The sequence below is a fragment of the Lissotriton vulgaris genome, chromosome 8 (genome assembly GCF_964263255.1).
Source record: "Lissotriton vulgaris chromosome 8, aLisVul1.2, whole genome shotgun sequence".
NCBI lineage: Eukaryota > Metazoa > Chordata > Amphibia > Caudata > Salamandridae > Lissotriton > Lissotriton vulgaris.
Window position 1 is genome coordinate 843786992 of NC_141696.1, and position 18630 is coordinate 843805621.

Here is an 18630-nt window from a genome sequence, read left to right on the forward strand (position 1 = left end):
ATTCATAGTCCTTTGTGGGTCCTTAAATGTAATATTGGTGAAACCCAGCTCAAGCCTCAACCCACGGTTGACTGTTCCTTTTGCAAGGCCCAACCATCTTTTCCAAATGTTTGTTTCAATAGTCTGGAGTGAGGCTAATTCCTTCTCAGAAAATAATTCACAACAATAGATTCTCTCTTTTGCCTACTGCGAGCCGCATGTCATATTTTGGGGTATAACTGGCTATCCTCTTTCTGAATTTCCCCAGGTGAGGTATATTTTCGAACTAAGGGCCTCATTAGGATGGCGGACGGACCTGCGTCCTTCCGCCACCCCCGAGGTGGAGGGACCGTCCGCATGGGCAGCGGCGGTCCCTCCAGGCAAATTAGGATGTGACCGCCACCCTGGCGGTCACATCCTGGATCTTTAACCTTGCGGCGGGTGCTGCTTGAAGCAGCACCCGCCGCAAGGTTAAAAAAGCATGTTTCACATTTACATGCACAAAGCGGCAGGCACCGCGCAGTGCCTGCCGCTTTGTGCATGCAAATGCAGGGGGGTACCATAGGTATCCCCCATGTGCTCACCCACCCCCCCTTTACCCTGGGGACCCGCAAGGGCCCCCCAGAAGCAAAGGTCCACATGATTTTCCACAGCGGAAAAACATGTCTACTCATGCTTCCTAATTTGACTGGCGGTGTCTTGCAGACACCGCCACCAAATGGCCCGCCAAAACCCACGGATCAGCGGTGGACGGACCTGCCGTCCGCCGCTGGTCCCACCCCATTCCCACCGCCATCCTAATCTGGCGGTGGGTGTTTCATGTGGCCGTGGCGGTGAATTCGCATCCTCCTGGCCGGCGGTGGCTTCCGCCATCCTAATGAGGCCCTAAGATTCTCTCATTACTTGACCCTTTTCCGATTTATGATGTGTAGATTTCATCTAACTCATTAAATGTCTGACCCTCATACGGCCATCGTTCAGATTTCTTTTTGAATTCTTAAACACATGACATAGCAGCAGCATATTTCCCACCATCAACTTGTATTTCCTAGGCTGATGTTATAGAGGCACACAAAACACATATGTGACTTTTTCTAATGAAATCTGAAACACCAGAGTTTAAACATTGATACATTGATCGCGGCAGTATTCATTAAGTAACTAACTAAAGAGCACCAGGATTGTCAGGCTAGTATATTTTGTTGATTGTTGGTTTATTGAAATTACTGTATCAAATAGATTGCGCTACACCTTCACTATTTGTGTTTGTCTTATCTTATCAAGGAAGGCGCTACTGGGTTTAAATAACTCCTAATTCCTCCAATGAAAATAACAAGGTTATGTAAAATTAGACTTGCTTGTCCAGACGTCGGTTTAATGTTCTTCACATAACAAACACTGCCATTTGCCGTGGAGTTCACTCTTTCAATTAATCAATTATTTAATCAATCAATACATCAAATATCACTTAATAAAGCGTGCAGCTGCCTCAACCGAAGCATCCTGGCGCTCTTTAACTATGGGATTAGCTTCTCTGCCAATGTCTACCAATTAAAGAACAAAAAAAATGTTTAATCTCCATATGTTTTTGGCGTTATGTTTACACATATCACTTTCCTCGCTTCACTTAGAGCTCTAAGCTCAAATTCATTGACGAAGCCTGTGAGACTGACATGCAAATGGGACGGTTGACTTTCTCGCAGAGGAGGGTCATGTTTAGCAGTTAAAGCCTAACTGTTATTTTTTGTCCAACTTTAAATGATACTCATATGATGTAAAAATTATATAACTGCTGCATAATGATACCTTCAGGATATACATATTGTGACTGTACATCTTCTCATTGGATTACTCATTGCATTCATGTAGGGCAAAATTGGCAAGTATCTTTACTCTTCAGTGTATTATAATAATTTTGCTAAATTACACACTTACTCCACCATCTAAATTAAATTAACTAATTGAGCTCCAGTGATTTATCTTTTACAGTGCACAGTATAAGTCATAGGGCATGATTACAACATTGGGCGGACCATTGTGTTCTCGGGAACGACCGACCTCCGGTCGCCGGTCCCGACACCGCAATTGCAACGCGACTGCACATGGTGCGGGGTGCATACTCCCATTTCCCTATGGGAGCTTGTGCTGCTGCTGTAAACCGGCCTTAGCACAAGCGCCCATAAAAAAACGGGAGCTTGTGTAAATCGCTGCAGCCTGTGACCACACAGTGCAGGGATTTACAGGGAGCTCCATAGGTGTCCCCAAGCCCCCAATTGGAGGGCGAGGGGCCCTGCTAGGGGCCCCCATAGGCACTTTCCGACGGCAAATCCATGTCGGAAAGGCCGATATGGATTTACTCTTGTAAAGTACCATCATAGTCCCGAAGGCGGAAACACCTTCCTCACGGTATTATGCAGCCCTTCTGACTGGCCGACAGGCTCCTCAATCCCTTCGGAAGTCAGCCGGATTGACCAGCTGGTTTGAATTCCGACCGCCATAATTTTAATACGGCGGTTGGAAGTCAAATCAGGGAAGTCGGTCAGAAAGCCTACGATCAGCGGCCGGAGGCTTTCCGACCGAAATCCTAATTAGCCCTATTTTGTTCCGGTTTTATGCAGAAGCACTGATATGAACGAAAAAATTCGTACTGAAGACATGAATACATTTACTGGTGAAAAACAATGCTTTGAACAAATATATTCAATTGTATTAGGGTATTAAATATCCTCCAGTAATTTCAATGCTGGCAAAAATATTCAAACTACAAAAAAGGTAATGTTTCGAACTATGATATAATTGATGTTAACTGTTTGTAAATAAAAGCCTAACAATTACACCTTGTTATTGCTTGCTATGTCTTCTTTGTCTGAATCTTAATATGAGTGATTTAGAAAATAAACATTAGATCTAATAAACTGTTATGGTGTAATATATGATCATATTTTTTGCAGGTTATTCTGGTTCACCAGGTAGCCCAGGTCTACCAGGTCCACCAGGAAAAAATGGGCTTGATGGGTTTCCAGGTTTGCAGGGTGAATCGGGTCAAAAGGTAGGCATTTCTGATAGCACATACCATGCTATTTCCACTTTTTTATTTAACCATTATTTCCATCAATTACATAAGTTAGGGTCCAATAATTATCCTCACTTATGTGAGTTCCCAGATAGTTGATGCCAGCGTTTTATTTGCAGTGACAGGATTTAATAAATACATGAAGAAGCTGACTAATAAATAATTTTTCAAGTTTACCCATTGATTAGTGAAACCTTTGTGTTGGGTCAAGGAAGAAGTCTGAGTTGAGATTTAATCTTCAGAGCCAGGCCGGTTTGGGAATCTGTCCATGGAAGATTGTCCTGGTATCTGAACCTTGCAGATGTTGATTGACTATAATGGCACAAAGCATGTTGCCTGATTTAAAGTTTAATCCCACATGTGATATATGGTTCTAGGGAAAACACGTGAATTTTCAAGATCTTAAAGCTGCCAAACTACATTTTCTCTTGAGAATGTGAGACCGATCCAGGATAGGAGAGTTCCTTTCTAAGTGTAATTTCTTTCAACCGTCTAGAAATGGGGTTTCTGGTTGGCTAGGCTATGCACCTAAACCAGACAGAACCCACCGCTTACTTCAGGGTAAGTCAGTAACACACCAAAGATAACCTGCTCCAATGCTCTGGCAGCTTGGTGCAGAGAAGGCATCATCAGAGGCAATGTGTAAAGCGGTTGTGCAAGACACTCACACAGCAGCACGATGAATACACTACAAGAGACTCCACACAGAATTATGTCACAATAGATTGCTATATTATACATCCAAAAAGACCAAAAATGACATGAATCATAATTACTTTGCAGGTAATACAGACTTGTTTAGAGACAAACACATGAAATTGCAGTGAACACATAGACACAGCGCACCTGTGCTCACATTGCATGTTATACAGTCATTTCTGTGAGCTTTTCTAAAACTAGTACATTTATGAATTAAATGTAGCGCACAGGAGCGCCTGCATGCCTACTACACGCTTTATGGTAATCTGCTCAAGTCCTCACGCAGCTCTGCCTTTGAACATGGTGCTGCACCATTCTCTGGGTCCTCTCCAGAGGTTTCCCACTCTACCAGAGGAGAAACAATGACCCTACAGTCCGTCCCACAAGGAAAAGGGAGAGTCACAAACTTTAGGACCAAGCGGAGAGCCCTTGTTTGGCCCTTCTCATTCAGAATGCCCACACACAGACTCAGCTGCCTGCAAGCATGTGGTGCAGCTGCAGGGGACCAGTTCCTTTTAAAGAAGGTGGCCTCCACAGGCCACTCATCCCTCTTTAGGGTGGTGCTGCCCAAGCGCCAGCGGGTCTCATGAGCAGAGCCAAGTCGTACAAAGACCAGGCTTACCCTGTGGGCGGCCTGCAGCTGTGCCAACATCACAAGGTGTCTCCTTGTTGCCTCAGCAACATCCCTCAAGGCAAAGGTGGCTCATCATCAGCTGGCACATGCACAGCCTGTGCAGAGCAAGCAGTTCTAGGGACACGCCAGCCCCGGTGCAGCCCTTCTTCTTTTTGAGGTCAGGGGCACAACACAACGCTCCTCTCTTGGCCCATCAACTCCCTTGCATGGTTCCCTGCTTTTCCATGGTTGGAGGGGCCGCGCTGAGGGGGATTCCGTCAAATGAAGGGCAGTTACCTCTTAGGGAGCACACCAATTCAGAGGACCCACTAGTTTTCCTGGAATGCCTCTCGGGGAAACTACGCTGCTCTTACTGGGGGAAGCCCTCCACAAGGGCGTAAATAGCAGGGAGGGCACGGCATCTCAGGAAATGCAGTACCGTTCTCAGGGCAAGAACGCGCTGCCCTTGAACCTGTAATTGCCGGATTCTGAGTCCCACGACAAGGAAATTATAAGGCAGAGTATTTTGTGGCCCTCTTGGCTCTGGACGATAAGGAGTTAAGCCATCAAGCACTTTGAGAACACTTGGAGGCACAAAGAAAGGTGTCAGGCAGCAGGATAGCACATTAAAACAGGTTTGCAAAGTAACAGTCAGTCAGTCAGTCAGTCATAAGCTTTTATTCGATATGCAAGATATCTTATAAGCACAAGTACAATACAGTCATTTACAAAAGTACAAAACCATTACATAAGAAGTCAATATTAAATCTCATTTAAAAAGGGTAAAAGGGCATAAAATGCCCGGATTAATTTAGCTAAAAGAAGAATTAAACCGCTACTGACAATCTCTTGCATCGAATAATCCAAAACTGCTTTAAAAATTTTGCTATTCCGCATACAATTGGGGGGGATGTGTCCGTCATTAGGATGCGCAAGGCTACTAGGTAGCTACATGTACCCATGTTTCGGCAAAGAGGTTTAAGCCAACAGCTCCTGGGCTTTGCATAGTCCGGGCATTCAAACAGGATATGCGCGATGGACTCTATTCTACTCGGACAAAATGCACAGTTGGGGGACATATGTGCAGCTAATTTCCATTTTGATACCACAGCCCCAAGCGGAAGCGAACCAACTCTAAATTTAAAATATAGTGCTCGATCAAAAGGGAGGGTGATGAGGTCCAAGTAAGGCTCAAATGCCACCACATCTTTTACTACTAAAAAAGCAGCTGTGGACTTACAATGATTCGGGTTTGTAACTAGGTGCTCCGCAGACCATTTCCAGTAAAGACTCTTCACAACCTCTTTTGGTGGGGCTGTACGAGTTGACCAACAGTCCCCCAGTCCAATTTTCTCCAGAAGATTTTTAGTGTCTCTCAGCCATCTTATTTTTGCCCAACCACCCAAACTCATTAGTTCCGCCAGTCCATCAGCATATGATTTTAGTTCTTCACCCCTCCAGATTCGTGTCCATAAAAGGAGGGGGCGTAGTTGGGCCTGGTCTTTGATGTTTTTACATCCTGTGTCCAACAACACAGGTACAGTTGGGGTGCTCAGGGGGATGGCGATAAGGGTTTTTAGTAGCTTACGTTCCACTGTAGCCAGGGCCTCCAGGCGGCAATGACCCCACAGCTCTGCGCCGTACAAGGCCGATGTTACTACCTTGGCCTTGTAGATTTCAATTACTGGGGTGAGCGATCTCCTCGGTGAGGCCCTGAATTCCCTCAGCAAAGCTCCTCCTACCCTCTTGTGGTTAAGAACCATCTTATCGATGTGGGGTGCCCAGGACATTCTATCCGTTATCCGAATTCCAAGGTAGTCGAATTCGGATACTTTCTCCAAGGCCACAGAGTTGAGCATAGGTGGGCGGCCCAGTTTCCTTGGGGGATTTAGGACTAGATATTTAGTTTTGTCCACATTAATTACTAGGCCCTTTGCAGCACAAAAATCCTGGAAGCGGGTTAGTAGTTTTTGGAGGCCTTGCGGAGTCTTGGAAATCAAAAGCGTGTCGTCCGCCAATAGCAGGGTGGGGATTCGCACTCCTCCGAGACAAGGGGCGTCGGCTGGTTCTAGTTGGAGATATTCTACCACCCCGTTCACATATAGTGAAAATAGGGTGGGTGCCAGAACACAACCCTGTCTCACGCCCCTGGACACCGGGATTTTCTCAGTTAGCTCTCCGCTTTTACCCCAGCGGACCTGCGCGAAGGTGTGGGCATGGAGGCTAATGAGGAGGGACAGGATGTAAGAGGGCAGTCCCAGCTCATGAAGCACCCTCCAGAACTCTTCCCGGGGGACTAGGTCAAAGGCAGTCTTTAGGTCTATAAAGGCCAAATATAGACTGCCCTTGCCTATCTCCACCACCTTCCACCCTAGAAGTGCCAGCCTGAACACCTGCTCTATTGTCCCCATTCCTGCCCGAAAACCTGCCTGAAAGTCTGATAGTATTTTGTTCTCCTCCACCCAGTGAAGGATCCTCCCAAGTATGGCTTTGCCTGCTATCTTTTGGGTGGAGTCTATCAGGCTTATGGGGCGGTAGTTCCCCGGGGTTTCTCTACACCCTTTTTTGTGGATCGGTACCACCACCGCCCCTTTCCACGATTCTGGCACTGGCCCTCCCATCATGATGTCATTAAGGAGAGCAGCAATGACCCTTCCCCACTCCCTTGGGTATGCCCTCATAAGATGAAATGAAATGAAATGAAATGAATGAGACTTATATAGCGCACGACTTACCCTGGGGCATCTCAGCGCTTGCTTAGGGAACCCGTCCTGGTATTCCCCTGTGAGATAACCCTGGCAGGGTATCCACAAGGTGAAAGTCAGGCATCCCACCGCGAGGGGCCGTTGTGGAGATTAAGCAAGCTATTGCCCAGAGTCACAGAGTGTGAACCCGTGAGTCGAGAAGGTACCGGAGCGAGAATTAACGAGTCCGTGGAATTTTTGAGCCCAAGACCCGCCGAGGCGGGGAATTGAACCCTGGTCCCGGGCCGAACTCAAGCTCCAGGTCTGCCGCCTCTAACCCCTGAGCCACACTTCTCCCCCGGTAGGCCATCTGGACCCGCTGCCTTCCGAGGGGCTACCCACCCTATTACTTTTTCGATCTCTAAGGGGGAAAGAGATCATAGGAGTGCGGTTCAATTACTAGTGGGGAGTTCGCCCTAACGTTCAGTTCCCCATGTGCCGGGAGGAATAAAGCCCCAAAATGTTTTACCCAACTTTGTGGCGGGATATTACAGGGTCTCATAGGTGCCTCGGGCCTGTTCCGTGAGCCTATCAGGTTCCAAAAAGCCCTTGAGTCCCTACATTTACTAGCTTGGAGCAGATCATCCCAGAATTTATCTTCCCACTCCCTCTTAGCAATTTTAAGGGATCTATTGTAGGCCTTTCTTGCTATCTGTATGTCGCTGTGGGATTTGCACTTTACTGCCTCCACAAGCCTTGCCTTGTGTGCCCTACATGATTGAGTATACCAGCCATCTTCTAGTCTTTTGCTTCTCTTGTTACCCAACTTACTAGAGTGGATGGTAAACACATTAGTCAAGGCCTCTACTAAGGAGACAAAAAGTCCACTCGCCCTACCCACCCCATCTAAGGGGGACCCCAGGGTTGTCACTGCATGATTTAAGAGGGATACAATTTCTCCGACCCTTGCCTCCGATAGGACCAGTTTAGCCCATTTTATTCGTCTGCCACAAGGCGAGACTTCAGAATCATCAGGGGGCACTGCTACCAGGTTGTCGTGGCCCTCTATTACAGGTCGCCACCACAGGTCCATGCTTAAGGAAAGTGGGTTGTGGTCGCTTTCAGTCATGGGGACCACCAGCATGTCCCTCACATGGTTCCATAGATACACATCTACTAATATATAGTCTATCCTGGAGGTGTGTCCTGGTCTGTTGTAAGTATGGGCACCCCCCCTATCCGAGATTGTCCTCCCGTTAGCTGCCCTTAGGTTTGATTCCAGGGTCAGGGAGTATAACTGTAGCGCCACTTCCGACCATCTTCTGATGGATGGGATTTCCAATGCAGGGATCCCCAACCTAATATCCTCCTCATCTTGTTCAAGGGCAACACCCGAGCCCAGAGGCTCGAACGTACAGTTCATGTCGCCCACGACCAGTGTACGCAACCTGTAGGGGGTTTTATTTAAGAGGGTCTCAAGAAGAGATATTACAGATGACTTTTTTCCACCCTTAGTCCCTCTGGCATAAACATTATAGACGTTTAAAACCAGTCTTCCCCGTTGATCTGTTAAGGTAATGTTTTGGATGTCCGGGCAACCTGTATGAAGTTCCTCTACTCTACAGTCTAGGGAGGCTGCTACCCAAATGAGCAAGCCGCCTGAAGGTCGCCCTCTTCCGGTTTCCGAGGTTAGTGCAGGGACAGAGTAGGAGGAGAATCCCACCCTGTGTACCGGCACTAAGCTCCAGGTCTCTTGGAAGATACACAAGGAGTGTTCATCAACCCATGCAGTGAAGTCGGGTAAAGCCAACTTCCTTGCGATCCCTGCGACATTCCAGCTGAAAACCTTAAATAATAGGTCCGTCACAACTGAGATGTCGCTGGTTGCAAGAGTACCCTCGTCTATGGTCCTCAACAAGGATGGTTGAAGGGAGCAATGATCTAGCGGGATATCTTTTGGGGCTACCGTCCCGCTATTATCTCCAATTGAGGGAGAGTCAATTTGGGAGGGTAATGGTACCATTGGGTCTAGACTACTCACAGATTCTTTGTCTGAGGCTACATTCATACGTACCCCGGGGTCATCCTCCTCCAGTCAGAGTGACCCTGGGGACCACAAGGGGTTTATCCCTTTGCCCCCAGGTGCCCCAGCCCAAGGTGTCTCCCAATTTTGGCAAGAGTCAAGGGAGTTTAGGCTTTCTCCAGTTAGGCTAACAATTTGCCTGGGGTAGAAGTAGGATAGGTCTACTACTTTAACCCCTGGGGCCCCCATATTTTTTATTGGAGTGCAGATGGAGGGCACTACTCTGGGGTCTTGGAAATTTATTATTATGCGATCCCCCTCCTGGATTTTTTTGCCCTGCCCTACCCAGCCTACTCTACGGACACTTAGAATAATCCCATCCACACCCAACGGAATTGGTTTATTTGACTTTAGCCAGTGGATACACTTGTTCTTAAGGGATTGGTGGTCTTCCAACTGGCCTTCCTTTAGTGGGGGGACGTTTACCAGAACTGCAACAAAAGGTTGGCAGTCTGGCGGGAGGTTTATTGGAGGGGTCCGACGCACTGGATTTCTAGGAGCCAGTGCAGTGGTAGTTAAAGACTTAGGTTGGGGGGCAGATCTGGTGGCTTTCCCTGTTGCTAGTCCCTGCACTTTGTCACGTGAGCCTATAGGTTGGGTATCTTTCGCTTTGCCACTGGCTGTCTGGGGCTGTTTTTGTGGAAGTGGTTTGGGATTTGTTGTGGCAGCCTCTACATGCGCTGGTGGCCCCTTAGGTTTCGGCCCTACTTTAAGAGGGGGAGAAGTTTTGGAAACTGGGGTTTGTGATCTGTTAATATCAACCTTATTTAGGCTTTTCGGAGGCTTGGGGTCTCTTTGTGTTGGTAAGGAAACTGTTGGGAGCTCGCTCTCCTTTAGGCCCGTGTCCGGGTTTTCACTCACTCTGGCTAGTTGTTTAACTGTAGATTTGAGTGAGTAGAACCCGTCGAGGGTTGATTGCTCTAATTTGTCTATTCTCGCCCCCAGGCTCTTAACCTGTGTTAGCAGGGGCATCAAGAGACTATTTACCCTCTCGAGGATATTTTCAATAGTTACAGGGTCAGGGAGCTTGGAGACATTAACGGTGATATCATTAGTGAGTGGCCCCTTAGGGGAGGCCACAACATCCCCATCTGCCGCGACTGCCGCGACTTTACTCTCCAAAGTCATGGCCCTTGCATTTTTCGCACCAAAACCCAGGGGCTTTATTGTTTTTTGGCAAAGAGCCGCCTGACTCACCAGTCTACCCTTTTTCCGATGTCCTGCCTTTTTACTTTTGATCCTCTTATCCTGCCTAGTTTCGGGAATCTGACTACTTGAGGGCACCCCATCTGCCACCCCGTCTGGTAATATAGTGGTGGGGGTGGGCGATTTTGGCAATGAGGGCTGACTAATGGCTTCGTTTAGGGGTTTAGGTGATACAGGTGGAGATGATATACTAAGACCACCCTCTTCCTCAATACCACTAGGGAGAAGCGCGGCCAGATGTTCCAGCCTGTCTATATTTTGCCCTATTTCAAGCAGTTGGGGAGGGTCTGTAGGATCACCAGAAACTCCTACAGTGGGGGTGGGTAGAACCCGCTCACATGCCGGGGTAAGCGCCTGTGCAGCAGCCCCCAATGATGAGCGTCTTGAAGGGAGGTAGACCTCAGATAGGCGCCGCTCTGACATAGCGATCTCCTTTTCTATTACAGCCGCCACCCTGGTGATAAATCGGTCCATAGTTCCAATTACAGGGCTCCCGGTGATAGCTCCTCTTTCACCTTCACTCCTGAGAAGTTTTCCAGAGCGGGTAGACATATTTAAAGGAAACACCAAGGGGCCTCACACAGACCGTATGAGCACACTGCTGAAGAAAAAGAAAGAAACGAAAGGGACGTGGCTCAGCCCAGCCTTGACAGCCCCTGACGGCCACAGACGGCCCGCCCTCTGCCCGGGCTCCGCCCGGCGCCGCCCGCGCGCGTCCTGTGACGCGGAGGGGTTGTCCCGCCTTTGTAGCGCCTCCGGGCGCGAAGACAGCGGGAAACCGGAAGTCCACGCAAAGCCCGCTGGGAGCTGTAGTCTCCAGCCGCCGTAGGATGGTGATGGCGGCGAGACCTACAGCGTTCCGGACCCAGGGGCAGAGGCTGCGTGTGGCGTGCTGTGGCGTGCTGTCCTCCAGGTAAGGTATGGCCAGAAGACCCCCGCTCCACCGAGGGGTTGTCCCGCCTTTGTAGCGCCTCCGGGCGCGAAGACAGCGGGAAACCGGAAGTCCACGCAAAGCCCGCTGGGAGCTGTAGTCTCCAGCCGCCGTAGGATGGTGATGGCGGCGAGACCTACAGCGTTCCAGACCCAGGGGCAGAGGCTGCGTGTGGCGTGCTGTGGTGTGCTGTCCTCCAGGTAAGGTATGGCCAGAAGACCCTCCACAAGGGCGTAAATAGCAGGGAGGGCACGGCATCTCAGGAAATGCAGTACCGTTCTCAGGGCAAGAACGCGCTGCCCTTGAACCTGTAATTGCCGGATTCTGAGTCCCACGACAAGGAAATTATAAGGCAGAGTATTTTGTGGCCCTCTTGGCTCTGGACGATAAGGAGTTAAGCCATCAAGCACTTTGAGAACACTTGGAGGCACAAAGAAAGGTGTCAGGCAGCAGGATAGCACATTAAAACAGGTTTGCAAAGTAACAGTTCCTCCTCCAGGCAAGCACTCAGCAGGCCAGAACAACAAAGCAGGTAGTCCAAATGGCCATTCCTCCTGGCATCCCAGCAGTCCTCCTGGCAATGTGCAGATTGTAGAGCCAGTAGCTTCTGGTTACAGGTCCCAAGCAGTGTCTGAAAATATGGGGTCAGGGCCCCAGTCCTTATACTCAAAAATGTCTTTGAAGAAGGGTAACTTCAAAAGAAGCCTTAGTAGTGTGCACCAATTCCTTTAAGCCCAGCCCTCGCTCCAAATGATCGGAAGGGGGTAAACTAGCCCTTTGTGAGATGGCAGTGCACAACCTATTCAGATGTAAGTTTAAACCTCTTCTCCCTCTCCCAGCCCAGGAAGACTATAAGTATGCAGATGAACCCCCTGTCACATCCAGCCCTTACTGTGTAGTGGCTGTCTAGAAAGTATACACAAAATGTAGCTGTCACCCAGTCCATATGTGTATTGGAGACAGGCCGCAAACCACAGAAAGTTATCAGCACAGAGAAATGCCCCCTGCTAAAGTGGCATTTCTAAAATAATAATGCGAAATCCAACATCACCAATTAGTAGGATTTATCACTCCTATTCTAAACATACCAAACATGTCAACGTCACTCCTTAATGATCAGGAATTGACACTTAAAAGTATATAAGGGATTTCCCAATGTCAGCCTACGAGCGTAGTAGGCCTCACAGCAGTGAAAAGCAAAATAGGCTGTTAGTTACTACCAGGACATGTACAATATAAAGGTAGGCATCCTTCCCTTTACTTACACAGCACCCTGCCCTTAGGGCTACCTAGACCTCACCTTAGGGGTAGCCTATGTGTAATGAACAGGGAGTATAAGGCTTGGTTAGTAGTTTTAAATGCCAAGTCAAAGTGCCAGTAAACTGCACACAGGTCCTGCAGTGGCAGGCCAGAGGCAGGTTTTAAAGGCTATGGGCCCGACTCACAGAACTGACTTAAGACAAAATCCTAAACTTACTATCATTCTGGTATTCACAGAAGGCATTTACTCATTTTGGTATTCACAGAAGGCACTTACTCATTTCGGTATTCACAGAAGTTAGGAGTTCTAACTTTAGGACTCCTAAATGCCTTCTGTGAATACCGAAAGTCTTAAAGTTAGGATTTTTCTCAGTTTAGAAGTAGTACAGTTAGGACTCCTATCTTTAGGACTCCTAAATGGCTTCTGTGAATACCGGTAGTCTTAAAGTTAGGATTTTCTCAATTTAGGAGTTCTAAAGTTAGGAGTCCTTACTTTAGGACTCCTAAACGTCTTCTGTGAATACTGAATGTCTTAAAGTTAGGATTTTTCTCAGTTTAGGAGTCCTAAAGTTAGGAGTCCTAACGTTACTGCTCCTAAACTGAGAAAAATCCTAACTTTCAGACTTTCGGTATTCACAGAAGGCATTTAGGAGTCCTCAAGTTAGGAGTCCTAACTTTACAATTCCAAAACTGAGAAGAATCCTAACTTTAAGACTTTCGGTATTCACAGAAGGCATTTAGGAGACCTAAATTTAGGACTCCTAGCTTCTGTGAATACCGAAATGAATAAGTGCCTTCTGTGAATACCAAAATGAGTAAGTGTCTTCTGTGAAATACCAAAATAGTAGTAAGTTTAGGATTTTGTCTTAAGTTAGTTATGTGAATCGGGCCCAACTTCTGTGGGTGGCACAATCCGTGCTGCAGGCCCGCTAGTAGCATTTAATTAACACACCCTGGGTTTATGGTACACCACTTTACAAGGGTCTTACAAGTAAATCAGATATGCCAAACAGGTGTAAACCAATCTGACCATGTTCACGGGAGAGAGCACATGCTCTTTAGCACTGGTTAGTAGTGGTAGAGTGCCTAGAGTACTTCGGTCAGAAAAATAGGCGGAAGAAGGCAAAAAGTTTGGGGATAACCCTGCAGAAAGGGCCAGACCAGACAATCCCTTCAAGCCTAAAGCCGGGGTAGACTAATCAGTACCTTGATGGACTTCCCTGCTTAGGGTGAGAGAACATGGACCATGGCCCACTACTACAGGGGCACATGCCAGTCCTATGCCTCTCTGAACCTAGTTGGATCCCTCTGACTATACTTTTAGTACCCACTAACCTAACCCAAGGGGAACCGTTCTCGTGTGTGAACCCCATCTGTGAAGCGCATAACTTTAAGTTGTTCACAAATGCATTCTAGTAGGCAGATAATACCACTATGACCAACAAAGTGATCTGGCCTATTCCACCCTTGGGCCTGTTTTCTGTCTAAACTGAGGAAAGGCAGTATTGTGTGAATTGAAAGTGATACTAACAAACACAGTTTAGTGGCAGAAAACAATGTGAAGGCAGCAGCCAAACAATATAACACATGACTGGAAACTGCATCAAATCAAGTAGCGCCCGTCAAAATGGTCAAATGAAAGCAACAAAATCCCTCAGCTCCTTGGTTCGCACCGGAGCTTAGGAAATGTAAGCAATATTGTAGGAAACAGGAAAGAAAGTGGAGAATGGCATATAAAGAGGAAGAAAAGGAAAAATATAAACAGTCAATACCATATACAAAGATAGCATCTTGAAAGCCAAGGCAGAATATTTTACAAAGAAGATTGAGGAAGTCAAAGACTCAACCAAAGAGCCTTTATAGACAGTGACAGAACTAACAAGTAGTCACAACAAAGACTCTCTGACTGCCAATCAGGCTTTTTGTAATTCACTGGCAGATTTAGTCTTAGAAAAAGTACCACAAATTGTTAAAAAATTCTCAGATGGTAAATTGTGCATTATGTTGATACCCACTAATGGGAGCAATTACTCCCTCAATGCAACCAAAGCCTTGACTCGATTTGTTACTCCACCTGCAGAGTATATCATAAACCTATCAAAGACCTCCACCTTGGGCTCACCAGATGATCCATGCCCGCCAAATACAACTTAACCAGCAGCAGAAATCATTGCGTCTAAATTAACATATTTACAAAACTATGTGCAAATTAATCCCTCTTCTTAAAAAAGCCTCTCTTGATCATAATGACCCGTGCAACTATTGCCCAATATCCTGTCTTCTATTACCAGCCAAAATAGCAGAAACATTTCTGAATGATCAACTGGTATCTTTCATCGAGACCAACAAACTTTTGGATAAGACACAATTTGGCTTCCGGACGGGCCATAGTATGGTCGCTTAACTACCTGCGGAGTCAGAGGTTTGGCTTGGAACTTATTAAAATCCTACTTAGTGGATCAGGAGCAAGTAGTGAAGTTAGAAAACTTTATTTCCCACTCTTTCTCCTTGCTATGTGGAGTCCCACAGGGATCCTCACTGAGCCCTACTCTTTGTAACATTTATGTTTCCCCATTAACAGATCAGTTAAGAAATTTCTGATTTTCACTCACATCCTATGCTGATGATACCCAAATTGTTGTCTCCATAGGGGAAAAAGGATGATAACACTGGAAACAGATTTCAGAACTGCGTGATAGCTGTCCACGATTGGATGGGCAGAAATTGCCTCAAACTGAATGCAGAAAAAACAGAGGTCCTACTGTTTGGACCAAAATCATACTTTTGGGGTCAGCCAGCCTGGCCAACCACTATGGGCCCAACTCCCCTTCTAGTGGAAAAGGCTTGAAACTTGGGTGGGAATATTGATACTAAACTACCCTTTCCAGATCATATAAATAACCTTACTTCTTCCACTTTAACACCCTTAGAATAATCAAAAAAGTTCTGCCTTTCATACCTGCCAATCTACAAAAAACATTAGTTACCTCGCTAATCCTGTCTAAAATAGATTATTGCAACAGTTTGCTTCTGCCACCCATAAGTCTAACATAAACAAACGTCAGGTGCTGCAAAACGCTGAGGCTAGGCTTTTGCTGAAAATCCCCAAATTTTGTTCCGTTTCCCAAGACCTGAAAGATCTGCACTGCCTTCCTGTTAAGCAAAGAATCCCCTTTAAGGTGTTATGTTTAACCTATAAGGCAGTTCATAATCTTGGTCCTGACTCTTTGAATCAAAGTTTTAACAGTATGTCCCTGCTAGAAAGCTTCATTCTGCCACTGAAAATCTATTGGTACAGTCTAAGTTTAAACAAGTACGATGGGGCGGAAAGTGCATCGTGCTGGAAGCATCCAAAGTATGGAATACAGTTCCTCTCGGTATAAAGAACGCATCCAGTCTCCTTTCTTTCAGGAAGGCCGTAAAGACCTGGTTATTCAAATCCTGGAAACTCTTATAACTGTCCCTGTCTGACACTCGCAACCAATACATTCCAGCGCTTAGATGCCTCAGGGCAATAATGTGCTGTACAAATATAATTAACATAACATACCATTAGATCTGTAGCACCAGCAGATTGTGCATGTAACTGAATGTGTGTCTTATGTGTGTCAACCTAAATATGTCTTTTTATTTTTAAGGGTGAGGCTGGTGTAGGTCTTCCAGGACCTAAAGGAGTGCAAGGACTTCAAGGCCTGCCAGGATCTACTGGAGAAAAAGGCAACATAGGGGTGCCAGGTCTGCCTGGAGATCAAGGTTTTCCAGGAAACTCTGGTCCACCAGGGGCACGAGGTAAGGTCCACAAATTCCATGATATGAGACCACATATCTGTGAATGCGCTGCAGACTGGTAATTGTTAATGTGTACCAGAGAAGGCTCCTCACATTAAATTTGTGGAAATTGTGAATAGAAATGAAACCAGTTTTGTTTAGTACATATTCATGGTCATATCAGAGTGCAATGGTGTATGTGGGTGTTTATAGTGGGTTGTGGTTTTGGATATCCCGTATTTCCTGCTGCATCCCCATATATTTTTACAGTTTCATTCCTACATATACGGCAACTAGGGCTCTTATATCACTAATGGGATTTTGGCAAGGATCAATAAGTAGTTGAAATGTTATAAGTGCTTCAGCTGTGCCACCTTATAGTAGGGATTAGTGGAAGAAGAAAACCTATAATATTATGAGTCAACCACTGTCACCTACACATAGCCAGCATAAATGCTTTCTAAACTTTCCCTGAGTACCAACACTATAGCTCAGAACTGGGATAGAAAACTATCTTGTGTGCTTTTGGTCCTAGTATGGCCATGGAAACTTTCTTCATCTTCATTCACCCCAGATCAGCTTTTCCTTATTTCTTCCTATGTATTGTGATCAGAAGTCCCGCCGTTCTTTCCAGAACATATATTCTTACTTGTTGTGTGTCACACACAACTTCACTGCGTAGAGCAGACCTGGCTCAATTCCCTGCATAAGAAATTTTTTCTCAGCCAACTTCAAGTTCTTCTACTTTTTATTGATTCCAAGGTCCAAGAACTAATAACAATTTGCGACCTTTGAGCTGAAATCTTCTTACAATTTTTCAGCTCTCATAATTATTTTTCTCTCCCTCAAATCTCTCACCAGGAAGACCAAGCTTGATGTGCCTCTCTGCTGTTGTTTGCCTGACATGAATCTGTGGCATTTTCCCCCAATTATAGGATCTTCCACATTTAGTTCCCTTGCCACCAATAACTTCTTTGATATAAATAATGACTCTTTTCTGTCAACTCTGGCATGGAGATCAAGCATCCTATCCAATTGTAGCCTAACAACTGTTCACGGATTACAGTCTTACATGCCATGGCTTTATTATTTTTAATGATGTTTGTTTGGTCATATACTAGATTTTGTGGGCCTCCCTCACATGTTGCTTGGCAATTTCCATAATTTTGCTCTTTAGGCTACCAGTCAAAGTTAGCATTCGGCACAGCTCTAATATCCTGTTTTAAAGTGGATAAACCAAAAGTAGGCTAGGGACAACGCCTATTGTAAGTGGCACAACGGGACTGAATCTTTTGAGACTGGACTCAACCCTCAACCCTCACTGCAAGACCACTGAGGTAGCCTTGAAAATTGGAGCAGAGCAGGGACTCAATCCTATCATTTGATGTGCAGAGACTCCGCAGTTGTACCAATACTACTAGTAATATACCTTTGTGAATAGCAAACAATTGCAGTCTTACACAAAATGTAAGCTTACCTTTGTGAACCAGGATGGCAGTATTGATTGTTGGCCTGAATTGCCGGTTTATTTGCAATCTCTGAATTCTTAAAAGTTGATCCACCCCAGAAGGCATAAGCGCTGCATGATTGCCATATGTAAATGTCTCGCCTCAGTTGGCTACAGCTGGTTTGGGGAGAATGAGTATTAACTTTATACAAAGGTGCAAGATCCTTTGAGTATGTAGATGGAGGCAAGATGATGGTGAAAAACAGGTGGTTCTTAGGCAGAAGCGCAGTGACTTCTTGAAAGGGCCATGTGGTTCTGCACCTCCTCCCACAGGATCAAACTGTACCAAGGGCTAGGTCACTATGGAATGTGAACATGCAGGATCCCAGATTTAAATTGGACCCTTGGTAGACTCATGCAAAGCCAACTATAATTTTATATGCCACACATGTAGAATCCAACGAACTCCACTATGGTCTTGATTAGACATGCATGCTAACCTAGCTGTTATTCAGCATATGAGCCATAATATATAGAGTTTAAGTACCCCAATTCATGAATATAAAGGTCACTTTTACAAAAAGGAAGCTCGCAAGCATCTCTTCCTCATGGGGAGCAGTAAAAATGCATGTTCTTTCACTACATACTGCCGCCAATACATACAGTCCCCCACATCTTGCAAAGAGATGACAGTAGTCCCTCTCTGAAAAGAGGGGTGCACTCAAGGTGCCCCTCTATCTCTGTAAACAGGTCTGTGGTTCCAGGTCAGTTTCCAGGTAGAATATTTAGTGGTCTTGTATGATTTAAGAGGGAGAATCAGAAATCGCAGGGAAATAAAACAGGGTGTGGCTCCATTCAGGAGATTTTCCATCCAAATTGTAAGGCGT

The 18630-nt window shown here is 46.1% G+C and overlaps 1 protein-coding gene across 2 annotated transcripts in view; it reads left to right on the top strand.

The window, feature by feature from the left end:
• The window catches only part of COL4A1 (collagen type IV alpha 1 chain), a 515832-nt gene that overhangs the window by 384267 nt on the left and 112935 nt on the right, over window positions 1-18630 (top strand). For both annotated transcript variants that reach the window (XM_086934756.1, XM_086934755.1), the window contains exons 29-30: window positions 2931-3028; window positions 16167-16317. In XM_086934756.1, coding sequence (XP_086790882.1) covers window positions 2931-3028; window positions 16167-16317 — 249 coding nt within the window. The remainder of the gene's footprint in view (window positions 1-2930; window positions 3029-16166; window positions 16318-18630) is intronic.